The following is a 23715-nucleotide window of genomic DNA, read 5'->3' as shown; positions in this document are numbered from 1 at the left end:
GTTGAGTGTGACAATGTGTGTCACACTAGGTTATGCTGTGTTCATGATTTTTGTTGCTATGCCTATGCTTTGCCAAATGCTCCCAATTTTTGCATGTGATATCATCTGTATGTCTAGTTTTGCCATGATTTTTTGTAGGAATTGCTGATTCATTTCCTATTTGATTGGGATTTTTGCTTGCTGTTTAGACATTTTAGGGTTTTGCTTGAGTGATTGCCTTATATGCTATGTGAAATCCTAATCCCTTATCATATGAAGATGAAATTTGGTGGAGTGTTTCTTAACATGTTTAGCTTAACTTTGGCTTTAGTCCCATTCATTTATCATTTGTTCTCACTATTTTACATTTGCTTGAAGTTGATGTACACTTTGTGGCCTAGTTTGGGTTGATTTTTGCATGTCTTGACTTTCTGATTTTCATTGACCTACTTCCTCTTGTCCAATTGGAATGAAATTTGATATGATGTTCATTGAATGTGTTCTGTTTAGACTGGAATTTTTGTGGAATTTATTGAGCTGTCTTGGTATTTGTTTGAGTGTGATCATTCTGTTTGCTCATATGTGGTTCACATTTGCCTAGTTTGACTTAAATTGTGCATGAAATGAATTTGGTGCATGGTTTTGATGTGAGACCAATGGGATTCTCTTATTAATTGATTTATCTTGGTTTTGATCATTTTTCACTTTCTGTTTTGGATTTTTCATCTCCTTTTGGCCCTAGTCTTGGACTAGTGGTTTGTGATCTCACTTTTGAGTTGTGTTTCAGGTTAATAGCACAAATGACCTATGCTTGATGATGTGCTTCCATTGGAGTTGACTTGTGACTTGTGTATAGCTAATTTTGACTTTGTTTTGCAGGGTTTTCTATTTGAGTTTGAGCCTTAATGGCTTGCACTTTGGTGCATTGGCTTGTGTTTGTCTGTGTATAGTTAATTGTGAACCATTTGCTGTTTAATTCTGTGATTGGTATACTGATTGTATTTGATTGATTTCAGGTACATTAGTTGCTAATATTGCTTTGCTTTGCTTGATAAGCAATTTGCACTGAGGTATAACACTCTTGTCTCCATGTAGTCTGGAAGACCTGGCTTGTTACTTAGCCAGGCACCTGTCTGAAGTCCTCCTTAAGAGGTGATGTTTGTGTTTGTTTACTTTTGTCCCAAGCAGGAAAAGTCCTTTCGAATAAGGCAATTGGTAGAACCCAAGAGATATGTAGCCTATCTCCTACTATTCTGTGAGTCTCTCACCTTGCTCACACCACATGTGTTGATGCATAGTGAGTAAAAGCCCAAGATCTATCGAGTCAATAATCTGTGGAGAGGGTTCCTACTTTCTGAACTCCCACATCTTCTTTTATTCAATGCTCTCCCTGACCAGGGATAAGAGCAATGAGGCACACCCCTCATGTCCTTTCATCTGCTTCACCTTAGCCCCTCAATGGCAAGGTTAAGAGCACCCTTTAACCCTGTACAGATGACTTGCTCTTGCAGTCTTACCCTTTGATTGAGCCCCATTTGTGTGCATATAGTGAGTGCTACTTGTGAATGCTTGATTTGATGTTTACTTGTGTTGAATAGGATAGGCTTGCTTCCTGTGCAAGTTAGCTAGAAACCTTGACTTAGGGACAATCTTGCATGATAACATCTAGGCTCGAGTTAGTCTCCCTAGTTGTGTTTCCCTCTGTCATCTGGTTAAGCTAGTCCTGTGTCCCTCCGTAGGGGAACTACGTCGCCCTGATCCTCATACCAGATGAGGTACGTAGGCAGGAGATGAGCAGATCTCTCCGGGCGCCTGTGTCTTTGTTTTGTGTTGTTGTGTGCTTGGAAGCTGATGTAAGTCCATCGAGTGGCGTTCGGGTTCCAGTGTGGGTGTGTTTTGGTTCGGATGCTGATGTAAGTCCAGTGATTGGCATTCAGGCTCCACGTTTGCCTTTGCCCGTGTTTGTTTGTGTGCGTGTTAGCCGAGCTACGGATGCTCTGATTCTCCTTCGTCCAAAGGAGATACGTATGCATAGGATGCGATATCCTAGCGAGCATGTGTCGTTTCCCCAGTCTGAACTACTTAGACTCTGATGTCTATGCTTGATAGACTAAGTAGGCCCAGGATGCGATATCCTGCCGAGTCAGTCTTGTCTGTTTTCTCGTGTCTCTTTCAGCCAGTGTGTGTGTGTGTGAGCAGTGTTTTAGCAACCATTTTTCCTTCCTATTGTGCGTGGATCCCGTCGCGTACGACGGATGCGTAGGGGTGCTAATACCTTCCCTTCGCATAACCGACTCCCGATCCCATTCTCTTTGATCGCGAGACCACGCTTTTTCCAGGTTTACTCTGAGCGTTTCCTTTCCCTCTTTTGGGATAAATAACGCACGGTGGCGGCTCTGTTGTTCTTGTTTCCCGCCGGTTTTTCGCGTAATGCGACACCCGCCAGTCAAACAGAAGTTGAGAAGAACTCATCCTGATATGGCAGTGAAGATCAAAGAAGAAGTGAAAAAGCAGATTGATGTCGGTTTCCTTGTTACTGTTGAGTATCCGCAGTGGGTGGCCAATATTGTGCCTGTTCCTAAGAAGGATGGAAAAGTCCGTATGTGCGTTGATTATAGAGATTTGAATAAAGCCAGTCCGAAAGATGATTTCCCTCTACCACACATTGATATGTTGATAGACAATACAACTAAGTTCAAAGTCTTTTCATTTATGGACGGATTTTCCGGATATAATCAGATCAAGATGGCAACCGAAGATATGGAGAATACCACATTCATTACACCCTGGGGAACATTCTGTTATAGAGTGATGCCTTTAGGTTTAAAGAATGCTGGTGCGACTTGCCAAAGAGCAATGACTACTTTTTTTCATGATATGATGCATAAATATATTGAAGTTTGTGTCGATGACATGATTGCTAAATTCATTGATGAAGAGGAACATGTTGAGCATTTGTTGAAGCTATTCCAGCGTTTGAGGAAGTATAAACTCCACTTGAATCCCAATAAGTGTACTTTTGGTGTTCGTTCTGGTAAGTTGTTGGGCTTTATTGTCAGCGAGAAGGGTTTTGAAGTTGATCCTGCCAAGGTCAAAGCAATACGAGAGATGCATGCGCCCAAGACTGAGAAGCAAGTCAAAGGTTTTCTCAGCCGCTTGAATTATATCTCAAGATTCATTTCACACATGACTGCCACATGTGCGCCTATATTCAAGCTTATTCGGAAAGAACAATCTTATGATTGGACTGAAGATTTCCAGAAAGCTTTTGACGGTATCAAGGAATATTTGCTTGAGCCTCTGATTCTGTCTCCGCCTGTTGAAGGAAGACCGTTGATCATGTATTTGACTGTGCTTGATGAGAGTATGGGTTGTATTTTGGGTCAGCAAGATGAGACTGGAAATAAAGAGTATTCTATTTACTTCCTCAATAAGAAGTTCACCGATTATGAGACTCAGTATTCTATGCTTGAGAAGACTTGTTGCGCATTGGTTGGGCTGCTAAGCGTCTGCGTCAATATATGTTGAATCATACCATTTGGTTGATATCCAAAATGGACTCAATCAAGTATATTTTTGAGAAGCCTGCTTTAACTGGGAGGATTGCCCGTTGGCAGATGTTGTTATCGAAGTATGACATTGAATACCGGTCTCAGAAAGCTATCAAAGGTAGTGTCTTGGCTGACCATTTGGCTCACCAACCCATTGAAGATTACCAGTCAGTGTAGTATTATTTTCCTGACAAAGAGATCTTGTACTTGAAAATGAAACATTGTGATGAAACATTGCTTGAAGAAGGGCCAAAACCTGGTTCCCGTTGGGGCATGGTATTTGATGGAGCCATTAATCAATATGTTAATGGCATTGGGGCAGTGATTATTACTCCTCAAGGCACGCATTTTCCATTTACAGCTAGATTGACTTTCAAGTGTACAAATAATATGGCGGAGTATGAAGCTTGCATTATGGGGCTTGAAGAGGCCATCGATCTCAGAATCAAGTATTTGGACGTCTATGGAGATTCAACTTTGGTTGTGAATCAGATCAAAGGTGAATGGGAGACGAATTAATCCGGTTTGATACCATATAGAGACTATGCGAGGAGGATTTCAACTTTATTTACAAAGGTTGAGTTTCATCATATTCCTCAAGATGAAAACCGGATGACAAATGCTTTTGCAACGTTGGCTTCAATGATTATGGTGAAATATTAGAATGAGGTTCCCAATTTGACTGTGATGCATCTTGATAGGCTAGCTCATGTGTTTGTTGTTGAGGAGATCAAAGACGAAAAGCCATGGTATTATGATATCAAGTGTTTCCTCCAAAGTCAGATTTACCCGTCTGGGGCATCTTTGAAAGATAAGAAGACTTTGAGAAGATTAGCCCACAATTTCTACCTGAATGGTGATGTATTGTACAAAAGAAACTTTGATATGATTCTGCTCAGATGCGTGGATAGACACGAAGCAAACCTATTGATGACTGAAGTCCATGAAGGTTCCTTTGGCACTCATTCCAATGGACATGCAATGGCAAAGAAAATGTTGCGGACATGTTACTATTGGCTGACAATGAAATTTGACTGTTGCAAGTTTGTGAAGAAATGCCACAAGTGTCAAATATATGAAGATAAGATTCATGTTCTTCCGACACTGTTGAACATCATTTCCTCTCCATGACCCTTCTCCATGTGGGGAATTGACATGATTGGCATGATTGAGCCTAAAGCTTCGAACGAACACCATTTCATTTTCGTGGCTATTGACTTCTTCACAAAATGGGTTGAAGCGGCATCGTATGCAAATGTAACCAAGCAAGTTGCTGTGAGGTTTATCAAGAATCAGATTATATGCCATTATGATGTGCCAAGTAAGATCATTACTGATAATGGGTCTAACTTGAACAACAATATGGTGGAAGCTCTTTGCAAAGACTTAAGGATTGCACATCATAACTCTTCTCCATACATACCTAAGATGAATGGGGTTGTTGAAGCTGCAAATAAGAACATCAAGAAGATCATCCAGAAAATGGTTGTGACGTATAAGGATTGGCATGAGATGCTCCCATTTGCTTTGCATGGGTATCGTACATCCATCCTCACTTCAATAGGGGAAACCCCCTTATCTCTTGTATATGGCATGGAAGCTGTGCTCCCCGTAGAGGTTGAGATCCCATCATTGTGTGTACTGATGGAAGCCAAGTTGACTGAAGCTGAATGGTGTCAGACCAGGTTTGACCAGCTGAATTTGGTTGAAGAGAAGAGGTTGACTGCCATGTGTCATGGTCAGTTATACCAACAGAGAATGAACAAAGCTTTTGACAAGAAGGCCAGACCTCATGTGTTCAGAAAAGGTGACCTTGTGCTCAAGAAGATTCTATCTTTCAAACTAGATTCTAGAGGAAAATGGACTCCTAATTATGAAGGCCCATATGTTGTTAAGAGAGCCTTTTTAGGCGGTGCTTTGATTCTTACGACTATGGATGGTGAAGAGTTCACTCGTCCTGTGAACGCAGATGCAATCAAGAAATACTTCGCCTAGAAAGAAAAGAAAAGTTCGCTAAGTTGAAAACCCGAAAGGACGACTTAGGCAAACATGAGCGTCTCAGTGGATTGAAAACCCGAAAAGGCGATCCAGGAAAAAATTAGAGACATAAAACAAAAATGATTATCCCGATAAATTGAGTACCCCACCTTGGGGCAATTTATGCAAAAATTAGGGATTATGGCAAGTAACTACATCCTGCTGATCTTCAGTTCTGAAGACTTTCTTGAGCACATTGTCGGATTCCGATCCCCAACAACGGCCAAGAGCACAGTGGATATCAAGAGTTGGTAGAAGGATTAGTGATCATTGTATTCAATGTATCCCTTTTCCATGTAAATTACCATTTTCAACTTTTGTAAAGATCTATGGAGTCCTGTCATTTACAGACTACCATTCTATTAAATGAAGTTGAGCTTTTATCCAATTGTTTCTACTCTTATTTAATTCAGCCGAATAGTTTTAAATTTTATTATGATCATTTTGAAATTAAATTTTTAATCAAAACCATATTTTCTTAAACATATAAAAGCTTTAATTTTAATCAATGAATTTCATTAAAAAGAAATGTCAACAGTGGTTCGAAAGCAGTAAGCCCTAAGTGCAGAGCATTATTCGTTCTCCCCAAGCAGTAGGTTTGATTCCTCTTTTGTCCCCGACAACATGTTTAACACCCAGTGTTTATTGACTTCCCCGACCGTTTAGTTTGCCGTTGTCCCCAACTAAGTTTGTGTTTGCTCCCCAGCTGAGTGTAGGCATTTCATTGCAGCAGTTCGCATGGTTCCGGCAGAACTTTGGTTCCCCACCAGTCGCCATTAGATTCTCTCCTAGTCAGAGTTTTCTCCTAGTTCCTAAGCAGCTATTTATGTTTATCCCCTACAGGGTTGTCTCCCATTTGATATGGTGTTAACCTAAAATTCCCCACAGAGTTGATAGTAGTTTCCTCAGCAGATCTCCTCATTTCTTCCCCATATAGGGTTGAGCCTTTGAGATGTTTGATCTTTTCTCCAGCAGTTATTTCTCTCTTTTGCGGATTGGCTAGGAATTGTATCGATGATTCAAACTAGCGACATTTTGTATCCTTTGTGATTGTTTTATCAGCATAATCATCATATATACATATACATATACATATACATATACATATACATATACATATACATATACATATACAAATACATATACATATACATATACATATACATATACATATACATATACATATACATATACATATACATATACATATACATATACATATACATTCAGAAATTTCATTTTTGCATCAATATACCTTGTGATTCATTGTTATTCTAGTCCTCTGCTAGGGTGGTACTTTATCCCCATACAGGTTCGGTGTGTCCGTCCTCCTTCAATTGTAGAGTGTCAGCCCCCTAAGCAGAAAGACTTTAACCTCTCTCTTTTCCCCACTGAGTTATTTCCTCGTGGATGATTATTATTTCAGTTTCCTCCCCAGTTGATTATCTGGATGGAACCACTCCTCTTGAGTTATTTCCTTATTGGGTTAAGTCTTGATTGATCGTTTCTTTCTATATCTTACCTAGATAGATACTTTTGGTCCTATAAGAGTCTATTACCTAGTAACTGGTAGTATTCTTCTTAGTTTACAGTTTGTTACTTCCTGCCCAATACCCGACAAAAGTAACCCCACCCTTTCTTCTCCCCAGCGGATTCGTTTTCACGTCTCCCCAGGAAGTATATCCTTGATATGTTCATATTAACCAGTGACGGATATTTTCTTCCCCTGCTTTGAGTTTATCCTTGATATGTTCATCCTAACCGGTGACGGATATTCTTCTTTTGGTATTCTACCTAGTAAAAAGGTAGTTGTAATTCCTATTTGTTCCCCAGAGAGTTAATCCTCGATATGTTCATCCTAACCGATGATGGGTTTCCTTCTCTTTGCGGTCTTCTGCCCAGTAACCAGTAGTTGTAAATCCTACCTTTTCTCCCCTTTGCAGAGTTTATCCTTGATATGTTCATTTTAACCGGTGACGGATATCCTCTTTGTGGTTTTCTATCCAGTAACTGATAGATGTAATCCCTATTCTTCCCCTCGGAGTCTATCCTTGATATGTTCATCCTAACCGGTGACGGATATTCTCTTTTTGGTATTCTATCCAGCATTCGATAGATGTAATTCCTACTTTTTATTCAGGCTGTTTATCCTTGATATGTTCATCTTAACTGGTGACAGATATCCTCCTTAACATCCCCAGGCAAGTCTATCCTTGATATGTTCATCTTAACCGATGACGGATTTTCTTTCCTTTGAGTCTATCCTTGATATATTCACTTTAACCGGTGACGGATATTCTTTCCTTGTGGTATTCTACCCAGTAAAAAGGTAGATGTAATCCCTATTTGTTTCCTAGAGAGTTAATCCTTGATATATTCATCCTAACCGATGATGGATTTCCTTCTCTTTGTGGTCTTCAGCCCAGTAACTGGTAGTTGTAAATCCTATTTTCAGCTTTTCCCTAGCAAGTCTATTCTTACCCAGTAACCGGTAATGAATACACTTCTTGGCGGCCCTCAGCGAGTCATCCTTGATATGTTTACCCTAACCAGTAACGGATGTCCTTCCTGACAGATTTTATTATCTCCGTACCCAGTAATTGGTAGTGGATAATATATTTTTGCTCCTCCTGTGTTGAAGATCTTTTCTTCCCCAGTTGAGTTGAGTGTGTATTTCCTTGGTGAAATCGTTGTTCCTGCATGGTTCGACTATTTCAGTTTTGTTCTGATCTACCAGTTTTCCCTGTAGATTTTCTTTCCTCCCCAACTGAGTCTTTCCATTTTTCATGGAATTCCTCTAGTCCCCCAGCAATTTTTAAGTCGTAGCCTGGCCTACACATAACCCTTTATCCCTCAGAGTCTCTGTCTCCCCAGTGAGTTTTCCTTACGGAATGCATTACGCTCCTGCAAACTTTTAGTATCTCTGAATTCTTTTCCTTTGTGGCAATATTTCCCCACAGAGAGTTTATTGTTACCATTCATATCATATGCATCATGAGGTCTCTTAGGGACCAAAATTTGTTTCTATATGTTGTTATTTAAGCCCATTCTACTGAGTCGATATGAAGATTTTAACCTTCACCTCCTCAGTTAGAATGTCCTTAAATAGGGGCAGCTGTAAGACCCCAATTTTGACCCTAAGATCCCTCATGCTATCTTATCATATACATTGGCATTGGGATCACCCCTTGGCATCCTCCTTACCCTTCATTCATTAGGTTTGTATTGGGAGAGATCACGAAGCACCATGTGATTGTATCATACTTTGTATTTTATCATCTTTACTAACCAAAAAACCAAAAATATGTCTTTGCATTTGTCTAATTTTCTTTTGTAGGTAGGGCGCATGATCACCTTTGATCTATCAAGTTCACATCTAGGGCTTAAGACCCTCATTGCTAAGAGATCAACCAAGAAATGGTCCAAACGACTCTAGGCATCATATATGAGTCCCTATGATCTTTGCATGTTATTTTGATCAAGAATTCTTCAAGAGTGTGGAATTGGTTTGCCTTGGAAACCCTAGTTCATCTGGGTATCTTGTGTAACTTCTTCACCAAACTTCTTCAACAATTGATCAAATACTTCAAGGGACACTTCAAATTTCATCATATTATGCATATATGATCTCCCATGAGTCTAAAAAGTCAAGAGAATTGCAAGTTAGCAAGTTGGTTGGTGGTGGTTAACTAGAGAAATTCATCTGATCAAAACTGGGGTCCCCTAGACCCTATTGTCATACCCTAATTTTCCCCCTCATTCAGTAAATCGATACACTCATCATGAGTTTCACATCATATATATATATATATATATAATAATATGCATTTTATCTTGATTAATGCCTAAAATGTCAACCAAAATAATTTTCCGGATTTACAAACAAACCGTCGAACTGATTCTCAAATATACGCAGAATTAGCAAGCAAAAAATTTCTAAATCGAGCCTGCAAACGTCAATTTTATTAACATATGATTCACGTAGTTTAACCCGACGTTCTCGTTTTATTTTTTCAACTACTTTTTCGGTCGCATTTTGATCGATTTGAGCCTTTTAATCGATCATTTTTTATTTCAAAATTTGATCAAAACCTGTATGTTTACAATAAGTTTATTTCGTGCTGATTATTTTGGTGTATTCAGTTTAATTTTTCGAGTATCTTTTGCACCAAATTTTTATTTATTTTGAGTCTTTTTATTTATTTATTTATTTTTGTCAAAATGATTTTAATAATTAAATAGAATTTAATATGTTTTTGTTTTGATTTAATTTTGATTATTTAGAGTAGATTAATTTTATTTATTTTAATTTATTTCTAATTTTATTTTACACTACTAACACTCATTAAGGGTAATTTAGACTTTTTATTAAACTTGTAACCCTAGGAAAGATAATATATATATGTATGCTAAAATGTGACCAGAAGAGGAGAAACCAACAATAATAAGAGGCGCTACACCACCATTGATCTCTCTCAGATTTCAAAGAAAAACAAAAAGAAGAAAGAATGAAAAGAGAGGCAGCTTCATGATGGGATAAAAAAGAAATTTATTCATGAACCTCTCTCTCTCGTATGAAGACCAACGTCTTCACCATTTCCACTAGAGTTTGTGTGTGACTCCATCTTTTTTTTCCTCACCATTTTCCACCTACCATACTCCATAACCACCTCCATATTTCATGCTTTTGGTGAACAACCTCGTTCACATATTTGTTCATATATCTTGCTTCCTCTCATAACCACTACATACACTCATAAAATCAACAATATACATTCTTTTTTATACCATCTAAAGAATAACATTCCAAAATTTTCACCATATCTCTCTCTGCATTTCCATTTTTTATTATGTGAACCTCTCACAAAAATGCATGATAAAGACCACATAAATATTAAAACAATCATTTTCATACTACTACAAAATCTCTTTCACATTAAAACACCATTAACCAATATAAACATTATCACCTTCACCATCATTTCATCACGAAATTTCTACCATGGAAAACACTTACTTCATATACTTCATTTCCTTCGTAACAACTAAACAACAAACCATAACCTTTTTCATTAATCTTCTTCATATAAAACCTACATCTTCTTCATTTCCAACCAACTTCATATCTCATCAAAACTCTCTTGGCACTCTTTTTTCTTTCATACAAAACTAACACATACATCATCACCTTCTCTCATGAGATTCTTCCTCCATCCTACCCAGTCGCGAAGCCAAACTTGTGTTCCTTTTTCGCATAGTCGATGCACCGTCTTAGCTGCTGCTGTTAGATCCGTCGGCGCCGTCGTGGGTATCGTCATTTTTTCTTCCATTATTTTTCATGTGTTATCTTGTTAGTTTTGATTAACTGGTATTTTATGTGATATGTTTGATGTATCTTTAGGTTTAACATTCGACAAAAAAGTTTAACTTAATCTATTTTTTTCAAGTAAAATGGAGAGAAGTTGTTGTTTGTATTTTCTCTCTCGTCACATGTGTTTTCAATTTCCTGAAATGTGAGTGTGTTGGTCTAAATGGTTGAAAAGTAAACCAATTACTTTTATTACCTATCTTATTGTTCAATGTTATTTATTATATAATTTCAAATTGGACAATGAAAAAAGTGATAACGTGTGAGGAGAAAATCGGAGATACCTTTAGTTCTGTTTTCTACATTTTTTTAATTATTTATAATTATAATTATTATTTTGTTTGATTTATTAATTTTTTTATTAATTTAGGATTTGATTTATTGTTAGTTTATTTTAGATTGTAAGTCCATTAACTCATAGTCTCTTTTGCTTTTGCTTCCTATATCCCTACATTGTTATTCAAATACTACTTTATATATATATATATATATATATATATATATATATATATATATATATATATATATATATATATATATATATATATATATTATTTTTTATAATTTGTTATTATTAATTAATTATGTCAGGATTTATTTTATTTAAGTCCACTTGATATTTGCACCTCTCTCTAAGTAATTAATTTGTTTGTATTTGTAAATTGATTAATTTTGTTACTGCTAACATAAACAATTAAAATCAAACTTTCAAAATTATTTTCTGTCAATGCGAATCAAATCTCGATCAACATCGAGTGACATTTCCTAAATCAAATATAATATCAAAAATATTTTTCTTAAACAACTACGAAAGAACAGGACCGTTGGAATCTAGCATTCCGGTGGAAACCCTCTAATGATCGGTCCCGAGCCACGCGTTTTGGATTAACCGTTCATTCTTTTCTTTCGTTCTTAAAACACTTAAATCAACTTGGACAAATAAGGACCGTTGGGATCAAGTATTCCGATGTAACCCTTGAACAATTGATTCTAAGACACACGTCTTATTCTTATCAAGTGTTCATTGTCCATCAAACAATTTTCACAATTAATTTGAATGAAAAAGGACCATTGGAATCTAGCATTCCGGTGGAACCCCGAATGATTGATCCCAAGGCTTATGTCTCGTTCTCATCAAATGTTCATCATTCTCCTATAAAAAATATTCAACCAATCAAACTATTTTTTCTCCGCCGTGCGATCTCAAAACCTTTTCATAAATGAAAGATATCTTGTCTTAAGAAGACGCAAAGCAATGCTTCATCCATAGTTGTTGAGTTGAGATAAATGATGTTTTTCCGAATGTTGATTTGTAAATCCATTCGATGTGATGTATACGTATGCTTCTCATCTGTTTTGGGTAAAACAATGTTTCCCGTCGATTAATACAAGATAGCTTTCGCTAAAATCGACCAACAAACAAACATTTTCTACCCAAAACTACGTAAGCCTTGAATTCTCTATTACACCTAGAGATACGTAGGAGCAGGATTAGGAAATCTTGTCAGGCCTATTAATAAAAAAAATTAGGTTTAGTTTCTTTTCTGCCCCCTAATAATAAAAACCTTTTTAGGTCCTCTATCATAAAATTCAAAAACATTTCTCTTCCCTCTCTTTCCTCATCCCAAATAAGTAGAATATTAGAAACTAACAACATGCTAACATTCATCGAAACTAACTAAATGGTTCCCGTTGAGTACAACGGACGTGAGGGGTGCTAATACCTCCCCCTTGCGTAACCGACCCCTGAACCCTGATATTGGTTGCGATGACCATATCTTATCCTTTATTTTAGGGGTTTTATCGATATTTTTTCTTTCCCATTTTTGGAATAAATAAAATTCGATGGCGACTCTGTTCAGTCCATCCCGTGAGCGTGCAATTGCGCTTTGCGAGCGCCGTGTTCTCATTTTTCGAGGTGCGACACCTATCTCCTACAATTTTTATCATATGAAAATGATTCCAAGAGAAAAGTTACTCTAAATTACATTCCAAACAACTTTCATGTTTGTGTGTAGATATGGTTTTTCTTGGAAAGTCATTTTTTATGGTGAAAGATTATAGATCATTTTGTCTAAACCCTAATTTTGAGGTCAACTTCCCAAGACCATAACTTGCTCAATTTTTATTATATGAAAGATTTCCAAGTTGCACAATTAAATTCAAGGTGTCTAATTCAACTTTTATGTTTGGAGGAAGAGCTAACTCAACTTTTATGAGCATGTGATATGAGGATACATTATAGGTGATTTTGGATCAATGTCATTGAACAAGTGATTTTCCTCAACTTCAAAAATACATAACTCCTTCATCTCAAATACAAATGAGGTCAAATTTATGACCATTTTGAAGGACTTTGAAAGAGATACAACTTTGATGAAGAAACTTTTCTCATTTGAAGTTCACATGAAAAGTTAGCCAAGGTGGAATAAGTGAACATATGGCTTGACACTTAGAAACATTTTTGATATGTTAAAATTTCCAAACTTCCACCTCAAAATTCATTATGATACAAGCTTCAAATGGAAAAGTGTTCAACATAAGAATTGTTCCTCTTGATCTAACCTCTCCAAAAAGTCCATTTTCATCCATTTTGGACAAGGTTTGAGTGGCATGCGTATGGCTTGAACATGGCATCATCATTTGGCAAAATCAAAATTTTAAATAGCCATACACATTTGCCTTGCATTCTAAGTTTCTTTCAGACTCATTCACACTTGATTATGGACCTAAATGAGTGACTTCATGGGCCTGTGCACGCCCATGCAAGCATGCATCATCCATTGCCAATTTTTGAAACAACTTCAAAGAGTGCAAATAACATGAGCTGCAACTATAAATAGAGACCTCTAGGCTCATAATTAAAGACCCATTCGCGCCAGCTTTGCTCCAATACCCCAAACCCTTCCATTTGAAAGGAGAAACCTGAGATTTTTATTTGAAAATTAAGTTTGAATCTCACTGTTTTGAGATTCAAAACTCCAGGGATCCAAAGTCTTTGGTTGATTCTAATCTACTTCTGTGAGCTTCCTGAGTGAGATCAAGCAAGAATCAAAGCAAGAGCAATTGAATACTGCACAACATTGAAGGTATTTTCCAGAATTTTTCATCTCTTCAATTCTCTCTCAATTCTCCATAATTCTCTTGTTTTCTTGGTTGTCTGAAGTCCTACCAATATAGGCAAGAAGATTGAGTTGCTTTAAGGTCAAATCGAAGCAACTCAGATCATGTACCTCAAATTTCAACTCCATGTATCTCTCAATATACTTGGAGTTAGGATGAATTGAGGCCAGATTCGTGATCAGTGCCATTTTTACTTCAAAATCATGTCCTTCTTTTTTATTTTAGTGATGGTGATAAATGGACCAGTCCGATGAAGGTCACCTGAGAAGGTGACCAGAGTTTTGCTCCGATGGTGAGCTGACAAAGTCTAGAGCCACATGATCTATTCAAATTGTTTTAATCACGAGCGTTGGTTTTGATTACGACTTGTATGGCACACTGACTCAACTCCATCATGGAACGCGCGCTTGTGGCCACTTGATCTGCCACCTCAATTAATGAGGGAGATCAAGTGGTCCACCTTTTTTATGATTTTTCAAATGTCATTTTATTTATGTTATTTTCATTAATTCATATTAATTTTAATATTGATCCAAAAAATATGAGAGTTTCACCAAAAAAATTTAAATAAAATTCTCTTTCATTTTCTGAATTAAAATCATTTTTTGGATCATTATTAATATTTTTCACAATTTAATTGATTTTGTGAATATTTTTAATTGTTTAAAAATACTTTTAAGTTTCCAAAAATTATAAAAAAAATTCTCCAAGGTCCTTTGACCTATGATAAATCTCATGGCCATTTCTTTGATGTTTTGATGAGGTTTTAGGAAATTGACCAACCATTATTTAATTTAATGCATATTTTAATTGTTTTTAATTAATTAAATTCCATATAAATTATGTAGAGCTATTTTAATTGACTTGTTGAGTCTGACTTGTGTTGTTGGGCCTTGGTAAAGGTTGATTTGACTTTGTTAGATTAAGATCATTGGATTTAGGGGATTGATGGAATGTACATTCCATCTCCCAAAATGAATGAATGGTCTTAATTTGGTAAAAGTCCTCCTTTGACCAATTTGTGTTGAATCCATTCCCCCTCATTCTTCATCTCACTCCCCTTCTTTATTCATTCATGTCATGGACCTATGATATCTCTATATCCTAAGGCTAGTTGATTGCAAAATCAACATGAGTATGGATGATATTAGGTCCATCACTTTGCATATTCTTTTTGTGTGTGGTATGTTTCATGAGCATAATTCATCATACTATATCTCTAACATGCATTAACACCAAAATTCTATTGCCCGACCTCAAATAGTTGGGAGTTCTACATAAGTCCAATTACGATTGCTTAACATAACGCTAAATTTGTGACACAAAAGGCATATCATTCTAGTTAGTGAGATTGTAAGTCTCCCCTCTTTCATGGTATTGTGTGGAAACTTAGCCTTTTTTCCTTCCTTTGGAAGATGTCTTGGTTCAAGGATCCATGCTTGTGATAAGTGGGTTGAGTGTTCTCCAAAGAATGACTTAAATAAAAACCAAGTAAAAACAATACTAACTTCTAATCAACTAACAACTAACATTTAATTTCAAGCCATTTATCTTTATGCACTTTAATTTTAAGCTTTATCCATTTGCCATTATTCATACCATTCAATTTGTTTATTTTAATGTCATTTTCACTTTGCCCACTTGGGCCATATTTTGTGATATATTGTGTTTTGTATATAATTGTTTGTTTATTTGGTCTTTTGACCTTAATGTACATAATAAGAATAAAAACTCTATAAAAACATTTTGTGTGGACTGCTGGTTTGATTTGAGACCATTGGACTTAGAATTAGGCAACACTCCCTATGCAAAGGACTTGGCCAATGCTAACTTTCATGAAACTAAGTGCTTGTGAAGTAAAGATCCAATGATACATTATTGAAGATCCATTTGAGTTTATTTACTACATGATCATATTGAAGTTGTTATTTTGAACCTGTGTCTTATGTCATCTTTGAAGTCATCTGATACATGGGAAATATTGTAGAAGATCCTAAAGTTGCTAAGCTTGGATGCGGCTATCTTTATTTGATACCTTGCTCTTCATCTTGCTATTTGTGTATTGATATTTCTTGATTCTAAAGTCCAAGGGAAATTTGGGCTTCTATATGACATTCTTGTCTATTGGTTTGCAGCCAATTGGTCAGATCTTTTTTACTCTCAACTTTTAAATTTGTGCTTAGGATTAGTCTCTTCATCTCTTCCCCACTTCTTTAATTTCAAAATCTCTCCCTCCTCTTAAAATCTTCTTTTCTTGTTTTTTCTAAACTTTGAGCATATTGCAAATTAGAAACTTTGACCTTATGTCATTGCATTTTCAAATTCTTTTTCTTAAACAAACTTGTAAATGGACTTAACTGTACTTGACTTAAAATTTCAAAAGCCAAAAAGAACTAACGTCCATTCAAACCATTTTAGGCCTTTTGTGCCTTTGTTAAACTTAATTTTTTGTTAAAAGCAATGCACTCATTTTGAAATTGATACCACGAACTACGAGGTTTTGATCCCTCATTTTATGTTGTTACGTAGGCACAAGTCCGAAGGTCTTGTCAAACACAAAAATATAATTAATGAATTCTTTTCTCATCCCCCCGTTCTAGTTATTGCAAACATCATTTGTATAAAAACACATATGCACACAAGAAATGGCTCCCTAGGAGTACCTAGTACACTTTGGATGATAACACCTTCCCTCTGTGTAACTAACCCCCTTACCTGTAATTTCTGACATTTTATTAGTTTTTCATTTGAAAACTTCTTATCTTTTGGGTTTTGTTCGTACTTTTCCCTTTTCCCTTGGAAACAATAAAAGTGCGGTGGTGACTCTGGTTTTATTGACGTTTAACTTATCCATAGCTTGATGGTCATGAATTTACCGCTATATGTAAGAAGAAGCAAGAGTGAATTACTTTTAATATGCCTCTATGTTGATGACCTGTTGATAACAGGTAGTTGCAAGAAGGAGATCGAAGACTTCAAAGGTGATCTCAACAAGGAATTCGAAATGTCAGATCTGGGTGACATTTCATATTTCCTTGGCATCGAATTCTACAAGAGTGGCAGAGGTTTGATGATGCATCAAAAAAGGTATGCAAGCTAAATACTCAAGAGATTTGAGATGCAAGATTGTAACCCAACTTCGACTCCAGCTGAGCCCAAATTACAACTGTCGAAAGATTCAGATGAAGATGGTGTCGAACCAACCCAATACAAAATACTTATTGGGTCACTTTGATACCTTTATCACATAAGGTCTGACTTAGCATGCAATGTAGGTATGGTGAGTAGATTCATGCAGATGCCAAAGGTATCACATCTAGCAGCGGCGAAGAGGATACTAAGGTATCTAAAGGAACTCTCTACTATGGAATTTTGTTTCCCGTAGCTTATGAAGGAAAAGAATGCAAATTATTGATATACGCAAATCCAACAGCAAAAGTCAACTCAGTCGATGTCATGCCAACAATTTCAAACAAAGGTTGTCTATATTTGTTTGTCTTGTAGGTGCTATCCATAACTAACACAATCGGAAATATATTCAACAACTTAACTGAATCAGGATGCGCCCAAAATATCTCTCTCACCACTTCCGAGTCATCCTTTTTTCTACTCCAATACACATATCCTGCATCCTCAATAAGCTTAAACAGATGTTGTATCTCACTCCTTGGACCTCTTATCTCTTTTTCTATCACACTCTTATGCTTGTATACTTGCGTAATCCGAGTGACATTCTCAGGAAACTTGTCTTGCAAGGAAAGCAAAATGTTTCTAGGTGCTACATGTCTCTTTGTCAAATCAGCGACATGTTACTTCTCATCTGTAGTCAACCTACCAATAAACGAATGACCTTCTAATCTATCAGGTAAATCATGATTATGTAACCCACATTTTACATCAATCTTCCAATCAGATCCATCTTTCGCCGGAGTCGACCTGATTTTAAATGGACATCCACATTTCTTGTACGCACTTTGGATACCACTATCACTAATCTTGTGTTTCCCACCTTTATCACAACCAAATATTATTTTGTTACTTCTCCCTCTCTTCCCCGTTTCAGTATCTGAACGACTGATAATAACAGTTACTTTATTGTCGATTCCAACCTCTTTAATCCATCTGATAACCTCTTTTCTTGTACCAAATCTTTCCGTCGTCATAAACGCATTAGTAGTATCTACACATATTTTGGGAAGATTTTCCATTTCTGCAACAAAACAAAAAAAAAACGTACCGTAAGACTTAAAGAAAGACTTCCGGAACACACATAATACATACCTGAACACTTCTCCAAAGAGTTCCGGTATGCAAAATTTGTTCACCGGAACTCTTTTAAGAAGTGTTTCGGTTTTGTAAATTTTTTTTATTTGAACCGGAACTCTTTCATGAAGTGTTCCGATTTATTTTTTTGTGTGTTCCGGAAGTCATTCCTAAAGTCTTCCGGTTTGGAAAAATACATACCGGAAATCTTTTTGCAGGAGTTCCGGTGCGAGGGGTGTGAAAGTGTAATTTCTGAAATTTTCAACTGAATGGTAAAAATGAAATAGTAAATTGGTTAAAACCAATTAAAGGTAAAATGGAAATTTTTAAAATTTTGTAGGGGTATGGGACTAACTATAGGGTTACAAGCTAAAATTTTCACACCTGATTCATCCGAGGGACTAGACTGATCCAAAGAATCAACTAATTTGGAATGAAGAAGATAGTAGGAAGTAACGCTGCTTTGACTAATTACAAAATAGAAGAATAAAAAAGAAACTATCTCATCCATTCCAAATCAACTTCCGTTTTCTCACTCTCCATTGACGCTCTCCAGATTCATCTCTATATTCCTCACGCTGCTCATATACAGGGTTGTTCTTCATCTACCTAATTTCATCTTTTCCTATTTTAACTCATTTATATTAGCTACTGTTTATCAGTTTCTTGCATGAATTAATTCCTGATCAATTTTAAATGATTACACTAATTAGATTTCTAATTCATAATAAATTAATAGCTTAAAGAGAATCATCAAAATTAACAGATTTGTTAAAGTTTTGTAAGGCCTTAATTTTTATACATCTCATTCACCTATCAAATGATTTTTAATTGATATTAAATTTTATATAAATGATATATATATATGATAATAACATTCGATCCAACAATGAATTTTATTATGCAGATATGAGCGTTAAAGAGTTACCGAATCTCTAATGTTACTAAGTTTAATACTTTGGTGACATTTGATCCGGATTCTTTATATTAATATGTCTATTAGTCCATATGCCTTGTTTTCTTCACTTCATGTCTATCATTTATGAGCAATCATATCAATTATTTAATTTTTCCTTGTGTTTCAGACTTGTTTCAGTTTCACAGCAACTTGGTTTTGGCTTTTACAGTTGCAATGGCATTGGCTTGCAATAGCCTCCAAAGCAGCTCTTCTTCACCAAAGATGAGATGGAAATATGATGTGTTTGTGAGCTTTAGAGGAGACACTCGCAACAATTTCACCGATCACCTCTTTGGCGCTCTTCATAAGAAAGCTATTATTACCTTCCGGGATGATACAAAGCTCAAGAAAGGGGAAGATATATCACTTGAGCTTCTACAAGCTATTGAAGGATCCCAAATTTTGATTGTTATTTTCTCAACAAACTATGCTTCTTCCACATGGTGCTTGCAAGAACTAGTAAAAATTGCTGCATGCATTGAAGTTCCAGGACAATCTGCTCTACCTATTTTCTTTGATGTCAGTCCTTCTGAGGTACGAAAGCAATGCGGAGATTATGAAAAAGCCTTTCAAGGGCATGAAGAAAGATTCAAAGCAACTTTAGAGAAAGTGCAAAGATGGAGAGGAGCTCTAACACAAGTAGCCAATCTCTCTGGTTGGGACGTAAGGGATAAGTAAGTACTCTTTTCTATCTTTGCAACAAGTTGAACTATTCAATTAATTACAAAAGAGTACATAATATTTTCTAGTTTTTTTGTTTAGAGCTGTCATGTGATGATTTGGTATTTCTTTCCTCTGGTCTTTTAGGCCACAATATGCAGAGATTGGAGAAATTACTAAAAAGGTAACATGCTTATTGGGAAATAAATCTTCGACTTTACCTAGGGATATAGTTGGGATGCCCTCCAGAGTGGAAGAATTAGAAAACCATATGATTTTGAACTCAAATGATGATGATGTTCGAGTAGTAGGGATTTGTGGAATGGGTGGAATAGGAAAGACGACTCTTGCTACTGCTTTGTATGCTAGAATCTCTAATCAATTTGATGCTTGCTGCTTTATTGATGATGTAAGTAAAATTTATGGAGATCATGGCCCAATTGGAGTACAAAAGCAACTTCTGCGTCAAACTCTAAATGAAGACAATCTTCAAATATGCAATCTTCCTATGGCTTCTAATTTGATTCGAACTAGGCTATCTCGAATAAAATCCCTTGTTGTTCTTGATAATGTGGATGAAGTTGAACAACTGGATAAATTGGATATGAAACGAGAATGGCTAGGCAAAGGGAGTAGAATAATCATAATTTCTAGAAATGGGCACATCTTGACAGAGCATGGAGTAGATGAAGTATACAGAGTTCGACTCTTGGATCGTAAATGTGCCCTTCAATTGTTTTGCCAGAAAGCTTTCAAAAGTGATGACATCATGAGTGGTTACATATACTTGACAGAAGAAGTACTAGCATATGCCAATGGCCTTCCACTAGCAATTAAAGTGTTGGGCTCGTTTCTGTATGGTCGAGATGTGTCTGAGTGGAGAAGTGCATTGTCAAGATTAAGAGAGAACCCAAGGACAGATATTATGAATGTACTCCGAATTAGTTTTGATGGACTAGAGGATACAGAAAAGGACATATTTCTTGATATTGCTTGTTTCTTTCATGGATACCCGAAGAGACACGTGAAGAAAGTTTTAGATTTTCGTGGATTTCATCCTAAAATTGGTTTAAGAGTTCTTATTGATAAATCATTCATAACTTGTGAGAAACAGATAATTTGTATGCATGATTTGTTTAGAGAACTGGGAAAGAGTATCGTTAGAGAAAAATCACCCAAAGAACCAAGAAAGTGGAACAGGGTGTGGGACTACAAAGACGTCCACAATGTTATCTCAGAAAACATGGTAACATAGTTATTGAAATAAAACAATTGCTTGCCATTTTTTCCACAATCGATTAATAAATTTGAAGTATCTATACTCTTTAATTTCATTTGCAATACTGTAGGCAACAGAAAACCTTGAAGCCATGATGATGGAGTATGATTCAGCACATGATATAGAAATACAACAGATGACAACATTGAGGGCCGAAGCTTTAGCACAAATGAGTCGCCTTAAATTGCTCAGGTTGTTGACGTTTAATTTCTCAGGAAGTCTCAATTTTCTTTCAAGTGAATTGGGGTATCTACGTTGGGATAAATATCCTTTCACTAGTTTGCCATCAAGTTTTCAGGCGTATAAACTTGTTGAAGTGATCCTACCTCATAGCAACATTAGGAAACTATGGGAAGGCACAAAGGTACTATAGAAATGGTTATGAGTCATTGCTTTTCGTTTTTTGATGAACACACAAAGTTTTTATCTCACAATATTTATTTATACTTTCAGTGCAGTTAGTTAAAGAAATGAATTAAAGTTAAAGTATGATTTTGAATTTGTCTCTTTCTGTTTTTCATTGCCTGCAGTTTCTACCTAATTTGACACATATTAATCTCAATTACTCAAAGAATCTTAATATGATGCCAAATTTTGAGGAGACTCCAAATCTTGAGAGCCTATGTCTTGAAGGATGTATAAAACTTGTGAAGATTGATCCATCCATTGGTACATTAAGGAGGCTTTCCATATTAAATTTGAAAAATTGTACAAATTTGGTCAGTATTCCTAACAACATTTTTGGTCTGAATTCTCTCGAACATTTAAATATCTCAGGCTGTCCAAACTTATTTAAGAATCTGTTAGATATACAAAGCCAAATAGAACATCCGGAGATGCTTGATAACAAGGAAATCACTACCCAATACCAACCAACATCCTTCATCTACAAATTTCTAAAGCCACACTTTCGATATTTGACTTTTCAAAAACCTGAAGATTCAGTTGGTTTATTGTTGCCTTCATTGTCTCGTTTGTCATGTTTGCAATATCTTGACCTGAGTTTCTGCAATCTTTTTCAAATCCCTTATGCAATTGGGTTGTTACATTGCTTAGAAACCCTATATTTGGGGGGGAACAATTTTGTGACACTACCTTCTAGCTTGAAAGAACTTTCCAAACTTAAAGAATTAAACTTGCAGCACTGTAAGCGCCTGAAATATTTTCCTGAGCTCCCATCAAAAACTGTTTTGCCAGTAAGAAAAACATGTTTTGGTAGATTTTCAGCTGGGTTATATATATTTGACTGCCCCAGTTTAGTTGAGATGGAAAGCTATTTTGGAATTGCTTTTTCTTGGATGATACAACTTCTTCAGGTCACTACTCCATCCTTTTTCCTTTTGTCTGTATTTATATATTTGTTTTTATGTGATTGAACTAATTTATTTGATACCAGGTTCACATGCAATCCGAGATCCCAAGGACAGACATTACAATTGTTATTCCCAAAACTCAAATTCCAAAGTGGTTCACCAAACAACATGTAGGCAGTTCAATAAGCATCGATCCATCATCCATTATGCATGACAAGAATTTGATAGGCATCGCTTGCTGCTTAACATTTGTAGCGCAAGATACTCCTACTAATTTAAGGGAAGAACTGTCATCTTATATTGCGTTTGGTTTTAAATGTACACGGTGTGGGGTCTATTCAATTATTCCCATACTTCTTGGAAAAGATCTGGTCACAGTTGATTTAGATCACCTGTTGCTAGTTTTTTTCAGTAGGAAGGAATTTATTGATTTGATAAGTCGTGCAACAGATGGATGGGATGATATTAGTGGTATTGAATTGAGTGCTACAGTTAGGCAGCCCTTTGGTTTGCACTTGGAGGTGAAAAATTGTGGTTACCGTTGGATATTTAAGGAGGACCTGGAACAATTAAACCCACTACAAGGGAAATTCGTCAGTTCAGCCATATTATTGAGCTGATTGATGAAAAACTCTGAAATTCAGTAGAATTAGTTTGATATTTTCTTTTTCAAAGATGATTTTTTGTTAGTTTTCTTTTTATCTAGTGTCAATATTAATGTACATTGTTATAGTGATAACAATGAACATGTTTTGATCATTGATTCTCTTAATGAGATATTGCTAAATGCCAAAGTCTTGGATATATTAATATCAATGTTAAGTTGAAGTTATTGGTGGTCTAGCTCTTCTAAAACCTCTGTCACACTCCCTATGACATTGCTAAATACCAAAATACCCTTTTCAAAAACAAATATATCCACCAATCCTTCATGTTTGACCTTTGTAATGATTAGATCGTTTTTGTTTTGTTATTTTTGTTCTGCAATAGTCATTTAAGTTACACAATATTTACAACATTGGACACAAAATATCATTTTATTAAAGATAAATGCTAATGTATTAATTAAGTTAGTAACATGGAAACACTCATTGACTCATCATCTTCATCCTCCAAACCATTATTTCTCGTAATTTTAAAAACTTAAATAATTTACTATTCCCTCCGTTTTTTATTATAAGTTG

The 23715-nt window shown here is 36.0% G+C and overlaps 1 protein-coding gene across 3 annotated transcripts; it reads left to right on the top strand.

The window, feature by feature from the left end:
* The first annotated feature begins 18749 nt into the window (after positions 1-18749).
* On the top strand, positions 18750-23363 carry LOC127106907 (disease resistance protein RUN1). 3 transcript variants are annotated; one of them, XM_051044199.1, is made up of 6 exons: positions 18750-18914; positions 19449-19953; positions 20087-21185; positions 21289-21582; positions 21749-22534; positions 22615-23363. In XM_051044199.1, exons 2-6 carry the CDS (start codon positions 19454-19456, stop codon positions 23149-23151), a joined length of 3216 nt encoding a protein of 1071 aa, XP_050900156.1. In that variant the 5' UTR covers positions 18750-18914; positions 19449-19453; the 3' UTR covers positions 23152-23363. The 3 variants fall into 3 exon arrangements, with proteins under 3 accessions (XP_050900156.1, XP_050900154.1, XP_050900155.1); XM_051044197.1 differs by having other exon boundaries at positions 18752-18914; positions 19229-19953; XM_051044198.1 differs by having other exon boundaries at positions 18757-18914; positions 19407-19953.
* Positions 23364-23715: the final 352 nt, after the last annotated feature.

This window comes from Lathyrus oleraceus, chromosome 7 (genome assembly GCF_024323335.1).
Source record: "Lathyrus oleraceus cultivar Zhongwan6 chromosome 7, CAAS_Psat_ZW6_1.0, whole genome shotgun sequence".
Taxonomy (NCBI): Eukaryota; Viridiplantae; Streptophyta; class Magnoliopsida; order Fabales; family Fabaceae; genus Lathyrus; species Lathyrus oleraceus.
This window is presented reverse-complemented; position numbering and strand designations above follow the sequence as displayed.